At 40.4% G+C, this 20,621-nt stretch overlaps 2 protein-coding genes across 4 annotated transcripts in view; one reads left to right on the top strand and one right to left on the bottom strand.

Moving 5' to 3' along the window:
• Positions 1 to 9,870, top strand: part of mns1 (meiosis-specific nuclear structural 1) — a 29,862-nt gene extending 19,992 nt beyond the window's left edge. Inside the window, exons 9-10 of the mRNA XM_043677477.1 lie at positions 2,279 to 2,404; positions 9,613 to 9,870. Coding sequence (XP_043533412.1) covers positions 2,279 to 2,404; positions 9,613 to 9,720 — 234 coding nt within the window. The 3' untranslated portion in view covers positions 9,721 to 9,870. The remainder of the gene's footprint in view (positions 1 to 2,278; positions 2,405 to 9,612) is intronic.
• Positions 9,871 to 11,767: 1,897 nt separating this feature from the next.
• tex9 (testis expressed 9) overlaps positions 11,768 to 20,621 on the bottom strand; it is a 71,809-nt gene continuing 62,955 nt past the window's right edge. For all 3 annotated transcript variants that reach the window (XM_043677479.1, XM_043677481.1, XM_043677480.1), the window contains 3 exons: positions 14,899 to 15,033; positions 12,476 to 12,610; positions 11,768 to 12,327 (listed from right to left, as the gene is read on the bottom strand). In XM_043677479.1, the coding sequence (XP_043533414.1) occupies positions 12,253 to 12,327; positions 12,476 to 12,610; positions 14,899 to 15,033 (345 nt within the window). In that variant the 3' untranslated portion in view covers positions 11,768 to 12,252. The remainder of the gene's footprint in view (positions 12,328 to 12,475; positions 12,611 to 14,898; positions 15,034 to 20,621) is intronic.

The following is a 20,621-nucleotide window of genomic DNA, read 5'->3' on the forward strand; positions in this document are numbered from 1 at the left end:
CTTATTCACTGCTTTCTTAACCTGCCCTACTGCCTTCGAAGATTTGCATATATGTATACCTCTTTAGAATTGCATCGTTGATTTTAATATTGCCTCTTTTTACCAAGCAAAATGCTTTTGTTTATTATTTAACATCTTGTTACTTAATAGCCCTTTGTTTTAGCATTCTATTTTTTATAGCAAGGTTACTTCTTCATTATTCAAAATAGTCTACACCTGTAGAAACGAACATGTTGGGTGTATGTTTATCCAGAGGATCATTAGCCTCCATTTCTATCACCTCCAATGAGATGCCACCACTAGACGCGTATTCTCCTCCCCTCCCTTGTCAGTGGTCCACAGGGACCATTCCCTCTGGGACACTCTGGTCTATTCTTCATTCACTTCGAACACGCTCATGGCCACAGCCTCATGGCATCTTCCCCTGCAACTGCAGACGGTGTAACACCTGTCCATTTACTTCCTCCCTCCTCGGTAACCAAGGGCCCAAACACACCTTCCAGGTGAAGCAGTACTTTATGTGCATTTCACTCAATCTAGTCTACTGCATTCGCTGCTCACAACACTGTCTCCTCTACACTGGGGAAACGAAGCATAGACTGAGTGACCGCTTCACAGAACATCTACATTCTGTCCGTAAAAAGACCCTGAGCTTCCAGCTGCTTGCCACTTCAACAGACTCCCCTGTTCCCTGGCCAACATCTCTGTCTCAGGCTTGCTGCAGTGCTCCAGTTAAGCTCAGCACAGGCTGGAAAAACAGCAGCTCATTTTCTTTTTGAGGACTCTGCAGCTTTTTGGACTCAATATTTAGTTCAATAACATTAGGGCTTGAGCTTTCCCATGTCTTTGCACCAAACTCCACACACAAGGCATATTGTCACATAGTTTGCTATTGCACACAACCTATTGTTAACTACTAACAGTCCACATTAGTAGCTATTCACCATCCTAGCCAGATCATTATCCACTCCTTTGTCTGTCCAACTATTCTCTCTTTGTATCTCCACCTATTGTTTGGTCCTTACCCTCTCCCCCCACCTTCTTCATATAAAGCAATATTTTCCTACCTACCATCAGTTCTGGAGAAGGGTCACTTGACCTGAAATGTTAATTCTGATTTCTCTCCACCAATGCTGCCAGACCTGATGGAGTCATATAGATGTACAGCAAAGGAACAGACCCTTCAGTCCATCTCTTCCATGCCGACTAAATTAATCTCGTTCCATTTGCCAGCACTTTGCCCATATCCCTGTAAACCCTTTCTATTCATATACTCATCCAGATGCTTTTTAAATGTTGTAATTGTGGAGAAAGCAAGAACTGTAGATGCTGGAGATCAGAATAGAGAGCACGATACTAGAAAAGCACAGCAGATCAGGCAGCATCTAAGGAGCAGGAGAATCAATGTTTCGGGCATAAAGCCCTTCATTAGGAAATTCTGATGATTTTCTGATGAATGCCTTATGCCCGAACCATCGATTCTCCTGCTCCTTGGATGCTGCCTGACCTGCTGTGCTTTTCCAGCATCACACTCTCGAAATGTTGTATTTGTACCAGCCTCCATCACTTCCTCTGACAGCTCATTTTGTACATCCACCTTCTGAATGAAAAAGTTGCCCCGCAGGTCCCTTTTAAATATTTTCCCCTCTGACCTTAAACATATGCAATCTAGTTTTAGACTCCTCACCCTGGGGAAAAGAGCATGTCTATTTTTATCCTGTCCACGTCCATCAAAATTTAATAAATCTTTATAAGGTCACCCCTCAGCCTCTGACGCTCCAGGGAAAATAGTCCCAGCCTAATCAGCCTCTCCATTTAGCTCAAACCCTCCAATTCTAGCAACATCCTTGTACATCTTTTCTGAACCATTTCAAATATGACATTAGCTGAAAATGTGTTGCTGGAAAAGCGCAGCAGGTCAGGTAGCATCCAAGGAACAGGAGAATCGACGTTTCGGGCATAAGCCCTTCTTCAGGATTATGACATTATCCTTCCTCTTGCAGGAAGACTAGAATTGCATGCAGTATTCCAAAACCTGCTGAGCTTTTCCAGAAATTTTTGTTTTTGTTGGTGTATATTAATGTTTTTGTATGTCACTTTATACTCAGACCAACATTTCAGTACTGTTTCATTTAGAAATGTGACTTGTCACTATGTTCAGTCAAAGTCATGGTACTCCATATTGCATCCTGCGTCTTAAATATAAGTCCGGGAAATCGTGTGTTCTGCATACTTACAGTTTAGTACATTTTGATTAATGAGTTTTAATACTCTATAGCAACGGGAATTTGAAAGACAGTATGAAGAAGAAAGGAAGAAGGCAGCTCTCCAAGTCATCATTGAAGAAGAAAGGCAGAAACTTCTCAAAGAACATGCCAGCAAGCTATTGGGTTACCTTCCAAAGGTATGAGTAGTAAGAAATGTTACCAGTTTAAGAACTGAATTATACAATTTTCATTAATTTAGTACTGTATTTGGATTATATTGTGTAGAAAAGGTAACAACAGAGGAGCAGCTGTGAATGTTTATTTATCACTTGTCTGTGGAACATTCTCCCAGACCTTGAACAGCTGAAACCCCAACCATTATGGATGAATTGAATTACACCTTTTAATGCTAGCATTGCCAGATAGTGCAAGTTATAGGAAGTTCAGTTTTCTGGCTCAAACTACTAAGGATGAATCTCCAGAGTCATAGCGCCATAGAGATCTACAGCACAGTAAAAGACCATTTGGCCAATTGTGTCTGTGCTGGTCAAAAACATCCACCTAACTATTCTAATCCCATTTTCAAGCACTTGGCCTGTAGCCTTGAGTACCTTGGCATTGTAAGTATACATCTTTTATGCCTCTACCACCCTTGCAGGCAGTGAGTTTCAGATTCCTACCATTCTCGAGGTGAAAAGTTTTTCATCACATTGTTGTTCTTGTTTTAGGTATTTCCACCTGTGTATGGTGCTGTCTTGTTATCATCTTCCACCATATGCACTAGTTGTGCAGTCAACAGCAATAACCTGTTTTTATATAGTGCCTTTAAATACAAGTTCCAAAGTGTTCCATTTTAGTGTTATAAAACAAAACATGGCACTGAATCTCACAAGCAGATGTTAGGACAGACTTTCAAAAATTGTCAAAGTGGTAGGTGTTGAGGAATGTTTTAAAGGAGGAAAGCAATATAGATGGAAAATTTTAAGGAGGGTATTCCAGAGTTTGGGTCTCAAGTAGCTGAAAGCACAGCTATCAATTGATAGTATTTGCAATTTGTAGTAAATGCAACAAGATCTGAACAATATCCAACTTGGGCCAACAAGTGGCAAGTAACATTGGTGCCACAAAGCAATACAATGACCATCACCAATAAGAGACAGTCTAACCACTGCCTCTTGACATTCAACGGTATTACCATCACTGAATCCCCCACTGTCAATATCTTTGGGGTTACCATTGACCAGAAACTCAATCGGACTCACTACATAAACACAGTGACTACAAAAGCAGGTCAGAGACTAGGGATACTGTGGCGAGTAACTCACCTCCTGTCAACCCAAAGTCTATCCACCATCTACAAGGCACAATTGATAAGTGTGATGGAATATTCCCTACTTGCTGTGGTAGATGCAGCTCCAACATCACTCAAGAAGCCTGACACCATCCAGGACAAAGCAACCCGCTTGACTGGCACCACATCCACAAACATTCAATCCCTCTACCACCGGCACTCAGTAGCAGCAGTGTGTACTATCTGAAGATGCACTGCAGAAATTCACCAAAGATCCTTAGATAGCACCTTCCAAATCCACGATCACTTCTATCTAGAAGGAAAAGGGCAGCAGGTACTTGGGAATACCACCACCCGTAAGTTCCCCTCCAAGTTACTCACCACCCTGACTTGGAAATATACCACCATTCCTTCACAATTGTTGGGTCAAAATCCTGGAATTCCCTCCATACTGGCAACCCACAGTAAGTAGACTGCAACGATTCAAGAAGACAGCTCATCACCACCACCACCTCAGGGCAATTAGGGATGGGCTATCAATGCTGGCCAGCCAAATGAATTTTTAAAAATTGAAATTAGGTATGCTTAAGGAAGCTGAATTAATTAAGAGAGTTGTGCAACTAGAAGAAGTTATTGAGTTGGGGATGGGATAAATTAAAAACAAGAATGAAAAGTTTAAAATTAAGACTTTTAAATGAGTACCAGTGTAGGTCAGTGATCACATGGGACTTGCTGAAAATTAATACCCTAGCAGCAGAGATTGATGAAGTCAAGTTTGAAGGTAGGACATTAGAATTATGCCATGTGTGCACTGGAATAATCATGTCTGGAGGCAATAAAGGTATAGATTAGGATTTCAGCAGGAGATGAACTGAGAAGGTCAATTATGACACCAATATTGTGAACAGTCTGACTTAGCCTGAAGGGGGTGGGATGAAGTAGGCAGGCAGTCAAGAAGTAGAGTTTGTGGCAGGAACTGAAGTCCGTGTCCCCAATATTTAGTTTCAGGAGATTTCTGTTAAAACAGTTTGCAACTCAGCACAGTGAAGGAATCAAGAAATGTGGTCAGGTAGAGTTCGGTTTTATTAGTGAACATACAGTAGCTTGTGTTGTGTTTTCTAATTATGTCATTGAGGAGCCGCATGTAAATGAGAAATAGGAGAGAACCAGGCATACACCCTTGGGGATACCTGAGGTAATGATGCAGAAGTGGGATCAAAGCTATTTAGATTTTTTTAATATTCACTCATGAGTTGTGGGTGTTGCTAGCTAGACCAGCATCCATGCCCTTGATATGAATATAGCTCGATATGAATTCTCAACAGCTAGACAATTGTATAGAGGTATTTGAAGTGGATGGTGTAAAGGCATGTGAAACATTTGGCAGGCAAACTATGAGTCTTTTATTTAGATTTCTTTTATTTTGAATCTGGTCTGTTTGCAAAAGAGGTCAAATTTTCCTGCCTCTCTTCTGCAAGTTGATTTTAATAACTCTTTAATAATCCATTTTTCAAAAACTTAGTGGGACAAAGAAATTAAAACAAATTAATACATATATTGAAAACTTAAAATCCGTTCAAGATCAATATTAGCTTCAAATCACTCTTATTGTGCTGTGTGCATCATCAGTCAGACCTGTATCTATTGCCTACCCTTACTTCTGTTTGAGAAGGTAGTGCTGAGCTGCCTTCTGGAACCTCTGAGGGTCGTGTGATGCAAGTATAGCCACAGTGCTGTTGTCAGGAAGTTCTTGGATTTTTGTCACCAGGACAATACATGTCCAAGACCGAATGGGGTGTGACTTAGAATGCAAGATGGTGCTGTTCTCCTTTTTCTTAAAAATTATTGCAGTTTAGAGGCTGGGGAGGTGTTGTCAGTGGACTCTTAACCAGTACCTGCAGTCAGTCTTCTAGATGGTATGCATTGCTGCTATGGTATGCTGATAGTGAAGGAAGTGAATGTTTCAAGGTAGCAGTTAGTTTGCCAATCAAGCAGACCGTTTTGTTCTTGATTGTGTTGAGCTTTTGCAGTGTTTTTTTCTCATTAGATGTAGGTGTCACTGGCTGGGCCAGCATTTATAGCCTATCTTATTGTCCTGGAGGAAGGTGGTGGTGAGCTGCCTTCTTGAACTGGTGTAGTTCTTGGGGTGTAAGGACACAATTTTTTTTAGGAAGGCAGTTTCAGGATTTTGAAACAGCAACAGTGATAGAATGTTGATATAGTTCTCAATCAGCATGGTGCATTGCTTAGGTGAAACATCCAAGTGACAGTCTTCTCTGCTGTCCTTGTCCTAGGTGGTAAAGGTCATGATTTGGAAGATGTTATTGGAGCAGCTTTCATAAATTAAAGTGTATCCTTTAGATGTTGTCACAAATGTCCATGCTGCATAGAATGAATAAATGTATTAGATGAGCTGCCAATCAAGTATCCATTCCCTGAATGGTGTCAAATGTCTTGTGTTATTGGAGCTGCACTCTTCCAAGCAAGAGGCAAGTATGTCTTCACATTCCTGAATTTTCTTATAAATGCTATACTGGCTTTGGGGAGTTGGGAGGTAACTTACTTGCAAGTTTCCTAATCATTGACCCACTCTTATAGCCACAATATTTATATTTGAGCTTCTGTTCAATGGTAACTTCCAGCATGTTGATAATGCAACATTCAGTAGTGGTAACACCATTGAACATCCATGAATAATACTGTTTTATTGGAGATGGTCATTGCCTGGCAGTTGTGCAGCGGGAATGTTACTCGCCACTTGTCACTCCAAGCCTGAACATTGTCAGGGCTTTGCTCCACATGGACACTCCACTGAAGTGTTATGAATGGTGTTGAACATTGTGCAATCATTGAACATCTCCACTTCTGATCTTATGATGGAGGGAAGGTCATTGAAGATGATTAGGCTGAGGATATTACCCTGAGGGGCTGAGAATTATTGATCTCAACAACTACAACTATTTTTCTTAGTGCTAATTATGATTCCTAATCGTTGGTGAACTTTCCCAGTGATTCCCATTGAGTACAGTCTTGCTAGGGCTCATTGTTGCCACACTCATTCAAATGCAGTGTGATTTCAAGGATATTCCGTTCCCTTGAGAGTTCAGCTCTTTTGTCCCTGTTTGGACTAAAGCTATAATGTAAGCATGTGCTGAATGGCTGGTATGAAACCCAAACTGAGCTGATGATGGAAAGTGGATTTGAGAGGGCAGTAATTGGCTGGGTTGGATTTGTCCTACTTCCTGTGTACAGAACGTACCTGCACACTTAGTTGGGACATCATGTTGTGGTTGAACAGGACGTTGGTAAAGCCACTATTGAAGTACTGTGTACAGTTCTGGTCGCTATGGGAAGGATATTGTTAAATTGGAGGGGGTTCAGAAAAAATTTACCAGGATGTTGCTGTGACTGGAAGATTTGAGTTATAAGGAGAGGCTGGATAGGCTGGACATTTTATTACTAGAGCATAAGAGATTGAGGGGGTGACCTTATAGAGGTTTATAAAATTCACAAAGGACATGGGTAAGGTGAATAGCAAAGCTTTTTTTCCTTTGGGTGAGGGATATTTTTAAGGCAAGAGGAGAAAGATTTAAAAGGAACCTTTTTCTCACAGAGGGTGGGTCATATATGGAATGAACTGCCAGAGGACGTGATAGATGCAGGAGCTGTTACATTTAAAAGATATTTGCATTGGTACATGAATAGGAAATGTTTAGAGGGATACGGGCCAAATACAGGCAAGTGGGACTAGTTTAGTTTGGGAAACTTGATTAGCATGGATGAGTTGAATCAAAGGGTCTACCACTCTATAATTATCCACATTATTAGATAAATGTCAGTGTTGTCTCTGTACTGGAGCTTGGCTAATGCAAAGCTAGATCTGGAGCACAAGTCTTCTGTACTTGTGCCTGAATGTTGTCATATTCCACAGCCTTTGCAATATCTAGTACTTTCAGTCATTTCTTGATATCTCATGGACTGAATCGAATCAGGTGAAAACTGGCAAGTGCAATGCTGGGCACCTGAAAAGGAGACTGAAATGGATCAACCAGTTTTTGAAGCTGTGCTCATCCAAGCAAGTGGAAAGTATTCCGGTATCCCCCTGACACATCGTATGGCATCACGAAGTGAGTTAATTGCCACAGAATGCCCAATATCTGACATGATTGGAGGGGAAATTGAAACTGAAGGGGACAGAGCACAGCTAAAGAAAAGGGCCTTGATTTTCTTTTTAATGGAGGGTGATCAAAAGACATAAATGCTGAGGTTGGAAGTTACAAAGATCAAAACCATTGTGTACTGGAAACCTGAGGGAATGAAGGGGGTATGTTGGTGTTAATGTGGAGTATGTGGATAGCAGTTCTAAGGAGGGGAGTCAGCTGAGGAATTTGAAGGGCAAACAGCAGAACCAGGGATGGATGTAATGTTATTGTAGATATGGAAGAAAATGTGGTTAAGCAATATTCCAATGTTCTACACCTTGTGTGGTATGAAATAGGTTGGTATGGAAATAGACTAGAAACAAAAGCATTTCAAGGAGTTTAAATATTTCAGATTTAACAACTTTGAACTGGAGAAAATTTGGTTGATGTCTGTTGGAATGTTGGATAAGCAATTTCAGATAACAATAGTTAAGGGAGTCAAAGAAAGAGGCAGAGAGGCTGAGTTAGGTGCCATAACTAATCACAAATATCCTGATTACAATTACCAAGCTAAAGCATATCAGTGCATTAGAAGCTGACTCTGGGAAGAGAAATATGAACTATATCAAGAAATGTAGAAGTAGAACTACCATGTTATGGAAGTGGACTGTGAAGGAGGTACGTTTGAAGAAGTTGGAATAGTTAGCTGTCAAACAGAGTGGAAAGTTGCAAGAGAATGGTGGTGTGCAGTAGTCAAAACCAAATGTATTTATGGTGACTTCCAGTGTGCTTTGGGTGGGAAGCTTGACCAAGGTGAAATCAGCAAGATTATAATTAGAGAAGTGCAATAGGCCAATAGTTTAGATTTGTCAGGAGTTAAACTTAATGTGCAATGGACCCAAAATTAGAGAAATCAACCGCCAGTTGTTCCAATTAATTAAGCATTTTTAAAAATAAAAACAAGATGCTCATACTTAATACATAGGTACAGGTTTAGTCAATGAAGTGCACTTTTTTTTTCTTCTCTTTTTTTTTCCCCAGCACCCATGGTGTCTGTGTATGTGTGCATGTGTGAGACACAGTGAGAGACACAAGGTGCACGAATCTTTATTCAATTTCCACCACCAGGAAGATAGGAAAACAACTGAGTGGCCAGTGACAAGCAGTGCCCTTCACAAAAGGGCAATGCTGTGTGATCAAACAGTGAAGGGGAGGGCAGGGATTAAATCAAAAGAGTTGGAGGGGGAAATAATGCACTCCACTCCCTGCGTCGTCCACCTATCCCTGAACAACTTCAGGGTGTTGGTGGACACCGCGTGCTCCTTCTCCAAGGACACCCGGGCTCTAACGTAACTGCGGAAGAGGGGCAGGTAGTCGGCCCTAACGACCCCCTGCACGGCCCGCTGCCTGGACCTGTTTGTGGCCAGTTTGGCCAGGCCCAGGAGCAGACCCACGAGGAGGTCTTCAGACCTGCCCTCCCTCCTCCGTACCGGGTGCCCGAAGATCAGGAGCAACTGAAGTGCAACCAAAAGCAGAGGAGGAAGTTTTTAAGAAAATCAAAGTGAGTGCAAACACCCACACCCAATATACACGTGGTCCACGGACTCCACAGCACCACAGAACAGGAAGTTGGGCTGGGAGTCCGTGAACCACCGCAATCTGCGTGCAGCACCCTCCACCCCACATTTTTGTTTTATATTGAAGGTCCTGGATGTTTTGTGTTTAAGTGATGAAAGTGCCTCTGAGTACTGTGGTTAAACTTAAGGTTTCTGAATTTAGGAATCAGCTATATGTAAGACTGGCTGTACCAGAATATAAGTTAAGAAAAAACTCACTGACCAAAACCTGAATGATTTACACCAACCTTACTTTTTAAATATTCTCAGTTTATTGCATGAACATAGCAAAGGTTATGATTGAATTTTGTTTTGCTGGTTAAGCTAATTACTATTTCATATATATCTTTTAAAAGGGAGTATTTAGAGATGAACGAGAGCTCGAATTATTTGATGAAACCTTCAGAGAAAATTTCAAGAAAGGAAGCGCGAACTTATCATCAGACGAAGGCTGGGATTGTTAGACCTGTGATGATATTGCTTGACATTATGTCAACTTTGTCTAGAGCATGGCTGCATTAGGGTCATAAGTTTAAGTTGATCTCTATTTATAATCGTTGAAAATGTAATGAAACTGATTAATGAAATTATATAAATAAATAATTTGGAACTTCTGTGAAATTGTTCATCTTTATGGAGAAAATCTATTATGAAGACTAATGGAATATAGATTAGTGAATTTTGACAAATTTGGTCATCAGATCAGCAATTTCTCGCATCTGTGGATTTTTATAAAATTTGACTCAACAATCTTTTACAGTATTGCATTGACCTATATTCATTCTTTGTTTCTTTGGTGAATTGGTAACATTTGCAAAATTTCTATAATGAAATAAATTTAAGAAATAGATAATGAAGCAATAATTAATAGAGGCTCATAGAGTAGTTAGGGTGGATGATAGATTACCTCACGTGTGCCCTCTTCTTTCAATGATTCACATTTTTTGCATATCTTGGATGTAAAACCATGTTTAATTAGTTTCACATATCCAGCAAGCATAGAGATGTTGAGGTTAAAGAATGGCCTTATGTGGTGTCCAATATATGTTAAATTGCAGTCGTTAACTTTAAGCTGAAGGAATTAGGAATTTTAACTCACAAATTCCTATGGATCTACAAGGCCTGTGTGGATGGGAGATGGATCGTGACATTTTATGAAAGTGTAACAAATTTGAAAGAAGGGCAATAAAGCGAGTTGCCTTGAAAGATCCTCCAATTAAGTGATCAGTGAATTTATGAGAATTACAATCTGGTGCTGATAATACAGAACCAACATGTGCCCAGGGACTATTATCTAGTCAGAGTTGTATGTGCCTGTGCGTAAATGTACTAAATATGTAAAAAACTCAGCTCTTTCAAGAGTGCTTCTGGCGCCCTGAGTACTATGACCATGATTTACTCATGCTTGACTGAGTTAGGAGCAGTGTTCCCCTTACATTGTAGTGCCCAGATATCAATTTGATTTTTTTATGTTAAAGTTGTCCAGTGTGTCTCTTTCTCTCTGTACAAACTGCTGATTGTACATCAGAAAGTTCTGCCTGAAAATCTGACAGTTATTCATAGGAGCTAAATTCGTAGAATAAACACTATGTCGAAAAGATCATTGTGCTCTAGAGGAACAACTCTAAAACCAAACCTGTCGTGTAAATGAAGGGAATTCTAACATGAATTGAGTATTTCTCTTATTTCACATATTTATTTGCTTTTAAATCATTTTCAAGAATAGAAGGTAAAGGAACTTGAACTAGTTCTAGAAAAACAGATGTCCTAAAACCTCAACTGTTCTTCAAAGTCACATTCAGTGTGGACTATGGAACTTAACAATAGTTGCTTCTGAAAACAGTGACATAGATCATTCACCCAGTTCTCTTTCAAATATGTTGTAATAGTCTCAATTGTAGAAAAAGCCAGCCAAGGAGGGATTCAGGAAGAGATTTCTGACTGAACTGGCCTTCTCACCATTACTTTGCAGAAAACCCTGTTGAAAAGTATTGTCTCACCAAGCAGAATTCAAAGTTAAACTTGAGGTTCTGTTGTGAACTAATAATTGGCTGAGAGCATATCAAGTATCACTGAAAGACTCTGGTGGTGCAGTGGTTGTGTCCCTAACCCTGGAGCAGGAGGCCCAGGTTCAAGTCCCACTTGATCCAGAGTTGTGTAATAACCTTTCTGAACCGCTTGATTAAAAAAAAAAGTGAAGTTTTAAAAAAATCAGCTAATTTGATCATGGGACAACTCTATATTCAAATAGACTGGGACCAGTTTAGTCTCTCTCTTAAGAATGACAATGTAAAGGTACATACCAAGAACATATATTAGAGAATTGAGGCATTGTACACACAATCAAGTACTAGTTATACCAAATTCCTAGACATAATTGATGGTTAGATAAAATGGAATAAACATCACTTATTTGATCACTGAATCAATTTTCACAGATTTGTCTTTAAATGTTTGTGTTTTTGTAGTGAAGATGATGAAGATTATACTGATGTATCTTGGTGTTTGATATTCTATTTAAATTTTCTTTATTAATTTGCCATTGACCCTTTTTGGCAATTGCTGCTTACACATTGAAAACAGGAAAATAGTTTCAAGATCAGCTTTTAAATTACACATGGAGAATTGAAAACCACTTTGTCTCTAGAGAAAGAATATTAATAAAACTTAAAACAAATCAACAAAAGTAACCTATTTCAAAAATTCCGCTACACAATTTTTTTTCAAGCTTCAAGATGTAGAATATGCTAGAAACTATGAAAACAGATATTAGGGTCCGTGGGCAAAATAATAAGGGTAAAAGCAATAACCACCCTCCTGGTGGAATGAATTAACAAACAAAGGAGGTCATAAATAATTATATCTTTATTCCTTTACCACCAATTTTACAAAATGTTTTAATAGGATGGATATAAATACTAAACTCAATGAGAAAAATATCCAAACCTAATAGCAATAACAATTATGTTTTGCAACATTGAGATATGTTACAACTGTCAGTTTCCCCATTCCAATGCTTTAATAAATTCCTCTTCAGTGAAGGAGAGCATTTTAGCAGCTTCCATGTGCATCTAAAAAAAAGCAAGGGCAAGTTTGAGAGCTTTGACTGCATTTATATATTACCTTTCGATCACCGAGTTATTTTAGGTACCAATTAAATAACAATTCCTGGTCTTACAAATACCGTGAATGATCATTTCACATTTTGTCACATCCTACCTTTTGCCTTTTAAGGATATCTATTAACTTCATCTGCTTCTTAAAGCCAGTCATGAGCTCAGTTTTCTGCTTTTCTAACTTCTTGTTTTCGGTCTTCAGTTGTTCAATTGTTAGTTTCTCTTGGTTAGTTGTGTCCTGGTAAATATAAGACAAATAATCGGCATCTTCATAAAACTACTTGTTTGTATTGCATTGGCTTAATGGTTTGGCCATCTTCTGACAAACAGTTTCCAGTTCAGATAATGAATAGGCATGTGTCTTTAGGCAGTCTCAAAACCTACAATAGCTGGAGGAAGCCTGACAGCAGATCCAAAACAAAGTCTTTCTTCTGGACACTCAGAATGGATGCTCTGTTTTGATGTCAGACTTTCTTTAAAATATTCTTACATCTGACAAGTAGTCATAGCAGGAAAATCAATGTTTTGGGCAGGTGCCCTTCATCAGGAATGAGGCTGGAAGCCTTGGGGGTGGAGAGATAAATGGGAGGGGGTGGGGCTGGGGAGAAGGTAGCTGGGAGTGCAATAGGTGAATGCTGCCTGACCTGCTGTGCATTTCCAGCACCACTCTAATCTTGACTAATCTCCACTCCTCACTTTTGCCAAGTAGTCATAGCAGGTGATCAACACAGACATATGAGAAAAAGATTAACAAGTTGTTAGTGTGAGAGGATATGGGATGAAACTCTACCAAAGAGACAAAGAAAGAAAAAAAATAATTTATTATTACAAGCTGCAATGATTTAAAATGTGGTATTTATGAACCTTTTTATTATTAGTACCTCCCTTCTATTTGCTAATTTGAAAAAGCTACCCCACCTACTGGATTTGATTTTCCCCATTTAAATGGAGTTGTATCCAGTTATGTCCCCTGTAGAGGATGGATGTTGCTGAGGAAGTACAGTAGGATAAAAGCATGGTCTGAACAGAAGCGCCATGAAGCAGGAGCCCAAAGAGAACAGGAACAGATGGGGACCAGGAGCCCACACAGCATAGGAACCTGGACAGAGAAGGAACCCAATGGCCAGGAGCATTCACTGGAGGAGGAGGGAAAAACAGAGCATCCCCTAGCTTCCACTCACTCATTTAATCATGGCAATGGTACCTTGCAGTGCTACTATGCTGCACATGTGTTGATCAGGCCTGCCTGCATTGCGGGCTCCTGGAAGGTCTCTATGCACTCTAGTTTGATCATAGAATTCCCTACAGTGTGGAAACAGGCCATTTGGCCCAACATGTCCACACCGACTCTCTGAAGAGTAACCCACCCAGACCCATTTCCCTATGCCTATTACTCTACATTTACCACTCACTAATGCATCCAACCTATGCATTCCTGAACACTATGAGCAATTTAGCATAGCCAATTTAGATTAGATTAGATTACTTACAGTGTGGAAACAGGCCCTTCGGCCCAACAAATCCACACCGAACCGCCGAAGCACAACCCACCCAGACCCATTCCTCTACATTTACCCCTTCACCGAACACTATGGGTAATTTAGCATGGCAAATTCAAGCTAAATTTCATGCGAGGTAATAATTTGCCATTAATTTCTTCAAACACCCAAAAGATGAACTTCTATAAATTGTTTGAGAGGTTTTGTTTTGCCAAAATGACCACAGTTAACTGTAGAAGTTCATAATTAACACAATAATATGTGACAATGTAGCTTTTTTAACAAGGTTATGTTGTCCTTGGCTTCTTTTTTCTACAAGGAGGTCGTAGAAGACACAGACTCCAAAAAGTCTGGGGTTGAAGGGTTTTAGGGCCAATTTGTTTATAACTAACAGATACTGCCTCAGGTGGAAGGTGTTCAAGTTTAAAAAAAAACTTCCACAATGAAAGGGGAGTGGCCAGTTCTCTCAGCTCAGCTTTTCTCTGGTTTAGTTTGGTTTTTAGCAGTAGTGTGAAAAAAAAACTGCTGGACCCAAAGAAACAGGTCCAGGCTGGTACTGTCTCTCTGACTTCTCTCCTGTAAGAACCTGTTTTTGATTTTACCTTTTGTGCCAAGGGGTGTTTATGGGGATTGTTGCAAGTATTGGGAGCAGCATGATTAAGTTGGTATAATCTGTTTTCTTTTTGGATAGATTAAGTTATTCAGTATTCTGTTCTCTTTTATTTGTGTTTCAATTGGTAATCTTGTAAATAAATTATGTTTTGTTTAAAACTAAGTGGTTTGACCAGCGACATCTCTCCTGGAGTATCCACTTTACCCTAGCAAAGTTAGGATCTGGGCTACCTTTTTGAAGTGTTTCGAGGTGTCTGACTTGTTCCTTAACAAATATTAATTAATGCCTTGCTCCTTGTGTGAACCTGCAGACAAAAAGCTTTGATGGAAATAAATATACAACAATGTAGCAATAGCTCCTCAGCTTGCATTGATGTTTAATATCATATCTTTGCCAAAGCATTTGTAATATTACCTTGTTATTCTGCTTCAATTTATTGAGTTCTGTCTTGTATTTTTCAGCCTCTTCTAATGCTCTGTTTAGACGAACCTCTGTGGCACTATGGTTTGTAGCAGCTTGCTTCTGGGTTCTTTTCTGGTTGTCCAATTCCTAAGTTAACAATTGTGTGGGGAGAAATAATCATTATTCTAAGTAGGATTTTTAAATATATGAAAATCCATAATTTGTCTGAGACTCTGAAAATTATACTCGTGCATTGATGTACTCATTTGTATTTGTTCACCAGTACAATTAGGGCTCATTTACCTCAGTATGCTGAATAAGACTGAATCATTCAATGACTACTTACTTGGCTAGCTAAATTTAATATCTGCAGACCCTGAGGTGCCTTACACCTAACAGCCTGAACAGATGGAATTAAAACCAATACAGACTGGAATAATACATTATATGTATTAATGTTGTAATGACCCGAACTGATGTTAATATTGGACAAGTCAGATCCCAAATTGAACTTGACTTGATAGATCCTAATTTTGTTTTTTTTTAAACTGATCTTCACGGTTAGTAGTGAACACATTCACAATAGTCCACAAGACCATAAAATGTAGGAACAGAAGTAGGCCATTCAACCCAACTGTGTCTGGTCTGATGTTCAATTAGATCATGGCTGATCTGATAATCCCCAACTCCACTTTCCTGCCATATCAGCATAACCCTCAATTCCCTTTCTGATTAAAAATATGGCTCTCAGCTTTGAATATACTTAACAGCCTCAACAGCCCTCTGCAGTAAAAAATGCTGAGAGAAAAAATTCCACTACATCTCTGTCCTAACTGGGCGATTCCTTACATTTATATTATGTCTCCTGATCCAAGATCCTGACAATGAGAAACAACCTCTCTGCAACTACCTTGTCAAGCCCCTTAAGAATCTTGCATGTTTCAATCAGGTCTTCTCTTGTTCTTCTAAACTCTAATAAGAACAAGCCCAACCCACGTAACCTCTACTCTAAAGAAAACCCTCTACAGAGGAACTTTTGGCATTCAATCAACCAAATTTCAGATTATCCGAACAAGATCGCAAGGTACCGATGCTTGGCATTTGATTATCCAGCATTCAATTAACCAAACAACATACTTCCCACCCATGCCCTGCGGATAATCGAGGTTCCTCTGTATATGAAGGAGCAACCTGGGTGGACCTTCTCTAAACTGTCAGCAATGCCAACATATTTTTCCTTAAAAAAGGGGAGCAGTATTGCTGAAGTGGTCTGACTAATGCTTTGCATAGTTTTAGAATGATCTCTCCATTTTTGAAATTCCTTTTGAAATAAAGCCAACAGTCCATATGCCTCCCTATTACCAGCTGATTATGTTCACAAGCTTTTTGTGATCTTTGTGGATGCTAGCACCCCAAAATCCCTCTCCAGTGCAGTCTGCAAAGAACGAAAGGTTTATTAGATAAGAAAAACATGAACTTTATTACACTAGATGAAAAGGTTGGAATATTTTCATTACAAACACCAAAAAAAGGATTCAGACACTCACTATTCTCAACAATATCCGTAAAAATCAAATATTGCTCAAGCTGGCACGGTGGCTCAGTGGTTAGCACTGTTGCCTCAGAGCCAGGGACCTGGGTTCAATACCAGCCTCAGGTGACTGTCTGTGTACAGCTTAAAACCATAAGACATAGCAGCAGAAATTAGACCATTTGGCTGATCACGGATAAGTTTCTCAACCTTTCTCCCTGTAACCTTTGATCCCCTTGACAATCAAGAACCTATGTATCTTTGGCCTAAATGTACTCAATGACCTGACCTCGACAGCCTTCTGTGGCAATGAATGCACCACGCACGAGCTGAAGTTTCTCCTCATCTCTGTTCTAAAGGGTGTTCCCTTTATTCTAAAGCTGTGCCCTTGGTCCTAATAAAAACATCTTCCCAACATCAGCTTTGTCCAGGTTGTTTGGTATTCTCTAAAGTTTCAATTTGAACCCTCCTCATTCTTCTAAATTCCATCAAGTATAGACCCAGAGTCCTCAAGCGTTCCTCATATGTTAACCTCTCATTCCTGGGACCATTCTCATGAACCTCCTCTGGACCCACTCCAGGGCTGGTACATCCTTCCATAGATATGGAGCCCAAAACTATGCACAACACTTCAAATGTGGTCTGACCAGAGCCTTATCGAGCCTCAGAAGTACATCCCTGCTTTTATATTCAAGTCCTCTCAAAATAAATGTCATCACTGCATTTGCCTTCCTACCAACTCAACCTGCAAGTTTACCTTCAGAGAGCCCTGGGCTAGAACTCCCAAGTCTCTTTGTAATTCAGACTTCTGAATTTTCTCCCCATTTAGAAAATAGTCCATACCTCTATTCTTCCTACCAAACTGCATGACCTCACAATTTCACACGTTGTACTCCATCTGCCACTTCTTTGCTCACCCTTCTAACCTGTCCAAATCCTTCTGCAGCCTCCCCACCTCCTCAATATCCCTCTACCTATCTTTGTATCATCTGCAAACTTAGCTAGAGTACCCTCAATCCCTTCAACCAGATCATTAATGTATAAAATGAGAAGTTGTAATTCCCAACACTGACCCTTGCAGAACACCACTAGTTACTAGCAGCCATCCTGAGAAGGACCCTTTTATCCCCACTCTGTTTTCTGCCAATCTTCTATCCATGTTAGTACCTTGCCTCTCACAGCATGGGCCCTTATCTTACTCAGCAGCCTTCTGTGCAGCACCTTGTCAAAGGCCTTTTAGAAATCCAAGTAGATAACATCCATTGACTCTCCTTGGTCTAACCTGGTCATTAACTCCTCATGATGACTTTGTCCTATTTACCATGCACTTTGAAGTATTCAGATATCTCATCCTTCACAATGGACTCCAAAATCTTACCAATAACTGAAGTCAGGCCAATTGACCTGTAATTTCCCATCATTTGCTTTACTCCCTTTTTAAATAGGGTGGGGTTACCCTAGCAATTTTCAAGTCCTTTGGGACCTCTCTGACTCCAGTGATTCCTGGAAGATCACCAATAATGCCTCCACTATCTTTTTAGCCATTTACTTCAGAATTCTGGGATATAGTCCATCAGGTCCAGGTGATTTATCTACCTTCAGGCCATTCAGTTTTCCTAGCACCTTCTCCTTGGTGATGCCACCATACTCACCTCTGTGCCCCGACTCTCTTGAATTTCTGGGATGTTGCTCATGTCTTTCACTATGAAGACTGACACAAAGTACTTGTTCAGTTCTTCCACCATTTCTTTGTTTCCCTGCCATTTTTTTGTTCCCCATCACTACTTTTCCAGTGTCATTTTCCAGCAACCCAATGTCCACTTTTGCCCTTTATATATCTAAAGAAACTCTTGCAATCTTCTTTCATATGACTGGCAGGCTTACCCTCATATTTAATCTTTTCCCTCCTTATCTCTTTGTTCGTGGTCCTCTGTTGTTCTTTGTAGACTTCAGAATCCTCTGGCTTCCCACTGCCGTTCACTGCAATATGTTTTCTTTTTTGCTTTTATGCTGTCCCTGACTTCCCTAGTCAGCCATGGTTGCCTCATCCTCCCTTTAGTATGTTTCTTTTTCTAGGGATGATTTTTTGCTGTGTTTCCCAAATTACTCCCAGAATAGGGTGGCACAGTGGTTAGCACTGCTGCCTCACAGCGCCAGAGACCCTGGTTCAATTCCCGCCTCAGGCAACTATCTGTGTAGAGTTGGCAAATTCTCCCCATATCTGCATGGGTTTCCTCCGGGTACTCCGTTTTCCTCCCACAGTCCAAAAATGTGCATGTTAGGTGAATTGGCCATACTAAATTGCCCATAGTGTTAGATGTAGGGAAATGGGTATGGGTGGGTTGCTCCTCGGAGGGTCGGTGTGGACTTGTTGGGCTGAAGGGCCTGTTTCCACACTGTAAGTATTCTAAGCTCCTTCCATTACTGTCCCACTGTCTTTCCTGCTAAGCTTCTCTCCCAGTCAATTCTGATCAGCTCCTCCTTCATGCCTCTGTAGTTGCCTTTATTCAACTGTAATACTGTTACATCCAATTTCAACTCCTCCCTCTCAAATTGCAGAGTAAATTTTATCATGTTATGGTCAATGCCTCCTTAGCATTCCTTCACCTTAAGCTCCCCTATCAAGTCTGCCTCATTGCACAACATTAAATCGAGAACTGCCTGTTCCCTGGGTTACCATAAGACCATTCGGCCCATCGGGTCCACTCCGCCATTCAATCATGGCTGATGCGCATTTCAGCTCCACTTACCAGCGTTCTCCCCGTAGCCCTTAATTCCTCTAGATAACAAGAATCTATCAATCTCGGCCTTGAAGACATTTAGCGTCCCAGCTTCCACTGCACTCCGTGGCAATGAATTCCACAGGCCCACCACTCTCTGGCTGAAGAAATATCTCCGCATTTCTGTTCTGAAATGACCCCCTCTAATTCTAAGGCTGTGTCCACGGGCCCTAGTCTCCTCGTCTAACTGAAACAATTTCCTAGCATCCACCTTTTCCAAGCCATGTATTATTTTGTAAGTCTCTATTAAGTCTCCCCTTAATCTTCTAAACTCCAACGAATACAATCACAGTATCCTCAGCCGTTCCTCATATGTTAGACCTAACTGCATATCTCCCCAACCCTTTCCAGCTCTTAACTTCACTTTATGCCCCTATTGATCCGGGCATAAACTGCAAGCAACTGCACGCAATATTTCGGGGGAACCGAATGAACAAATGAAATAAACGACTGGAGAAAGCCACAGAAACCTGTCGTTTCCAATAAAACATCTTTTGCTCAATCCTGCGCTGTGCACTTATCCTGAGCCCGATGCTCCAGTAATCTCTTGTCCGTGTCAGTAAAAGCTGCTCCACGAGGATTAATTACAGAACAGGTGCATCTAAATGGATTGAATTGCTTGAAGATGTAGACCATGGGATTGAGCACTTTCACCCAAAACAGTGACTGCAGCAGTACAGAATGAACAGTGCAAATGTGAGTATTATATTGCGCAGTACCTCAGTGAAATGGGAGGGTGGACGTTTAGGCAAGTTAGTTCTTGTGGGAGGGAGAGGTTACTCCGATAAAGGGTGGTTATGATATGTGAAACGCAAAGATGTGAGACAGCGGGTGTTTGAAGAAGGAAACTGATCACCACGAAGAGTATTTTTATGTAAAAAATAGATTGATTTTCCCAGCGTTTGCTAAGCACATATTACATGGAGTAAAACGGGAAAAATGCCGATTGCTGTGACAGTGATTCGAGCAGAACTTGCTGTGTTTACAATGCCAAGGAAGAACCATTTCATGATACTGGTGCCACATGGAAAATCACGATGCAAAAAGCAATAAGGATCATGGCAGAGATTATGCCAGGAACAGAACCACTCGCACAAAGGAATACTTGTGAAACAGTGACTGAGATGTGGGAACTCAGATTCGGTTGAATCTTTCACTTCTGTGTCCCGAGACACTGTAGTGATTGCAACACTGAGGTTGTCGGATATTACGTTTGCGAGATATCTACAAAACTTCAAATGATCGCAAAGGTCGTTACTGTAATCGAGACCTCAGAAAATTAACTGGTATATCTGATGTGGTGATTAGGCTCACGTTCACGTCAGTTATGCTGAAGAATTGGATACGAAATTCATCAGATCAGCAGTGATAACATTGAATGACTGACCAGTCAGAGTGTGAATGGAAGCTTCATGAGGACATAT

Source organism: Chiloscyllium plagiosum, chromosome 36 (assembly GCF_004010195.1).
Source record: "Chiloscyllium plagiosum isolate BGI_BamShark_2017 chromosome 36, ASM401019v2, whole genome shotgun sequence".
NCBI classification, from domain to species: domain Eukaryota; kingdom Metazoa; phylum Chordata; class Chondrichthyes; order Orectolobiformes; family Hemiscylliidae; genus Chiloscyllium; species Chiloscyllium plagiosum.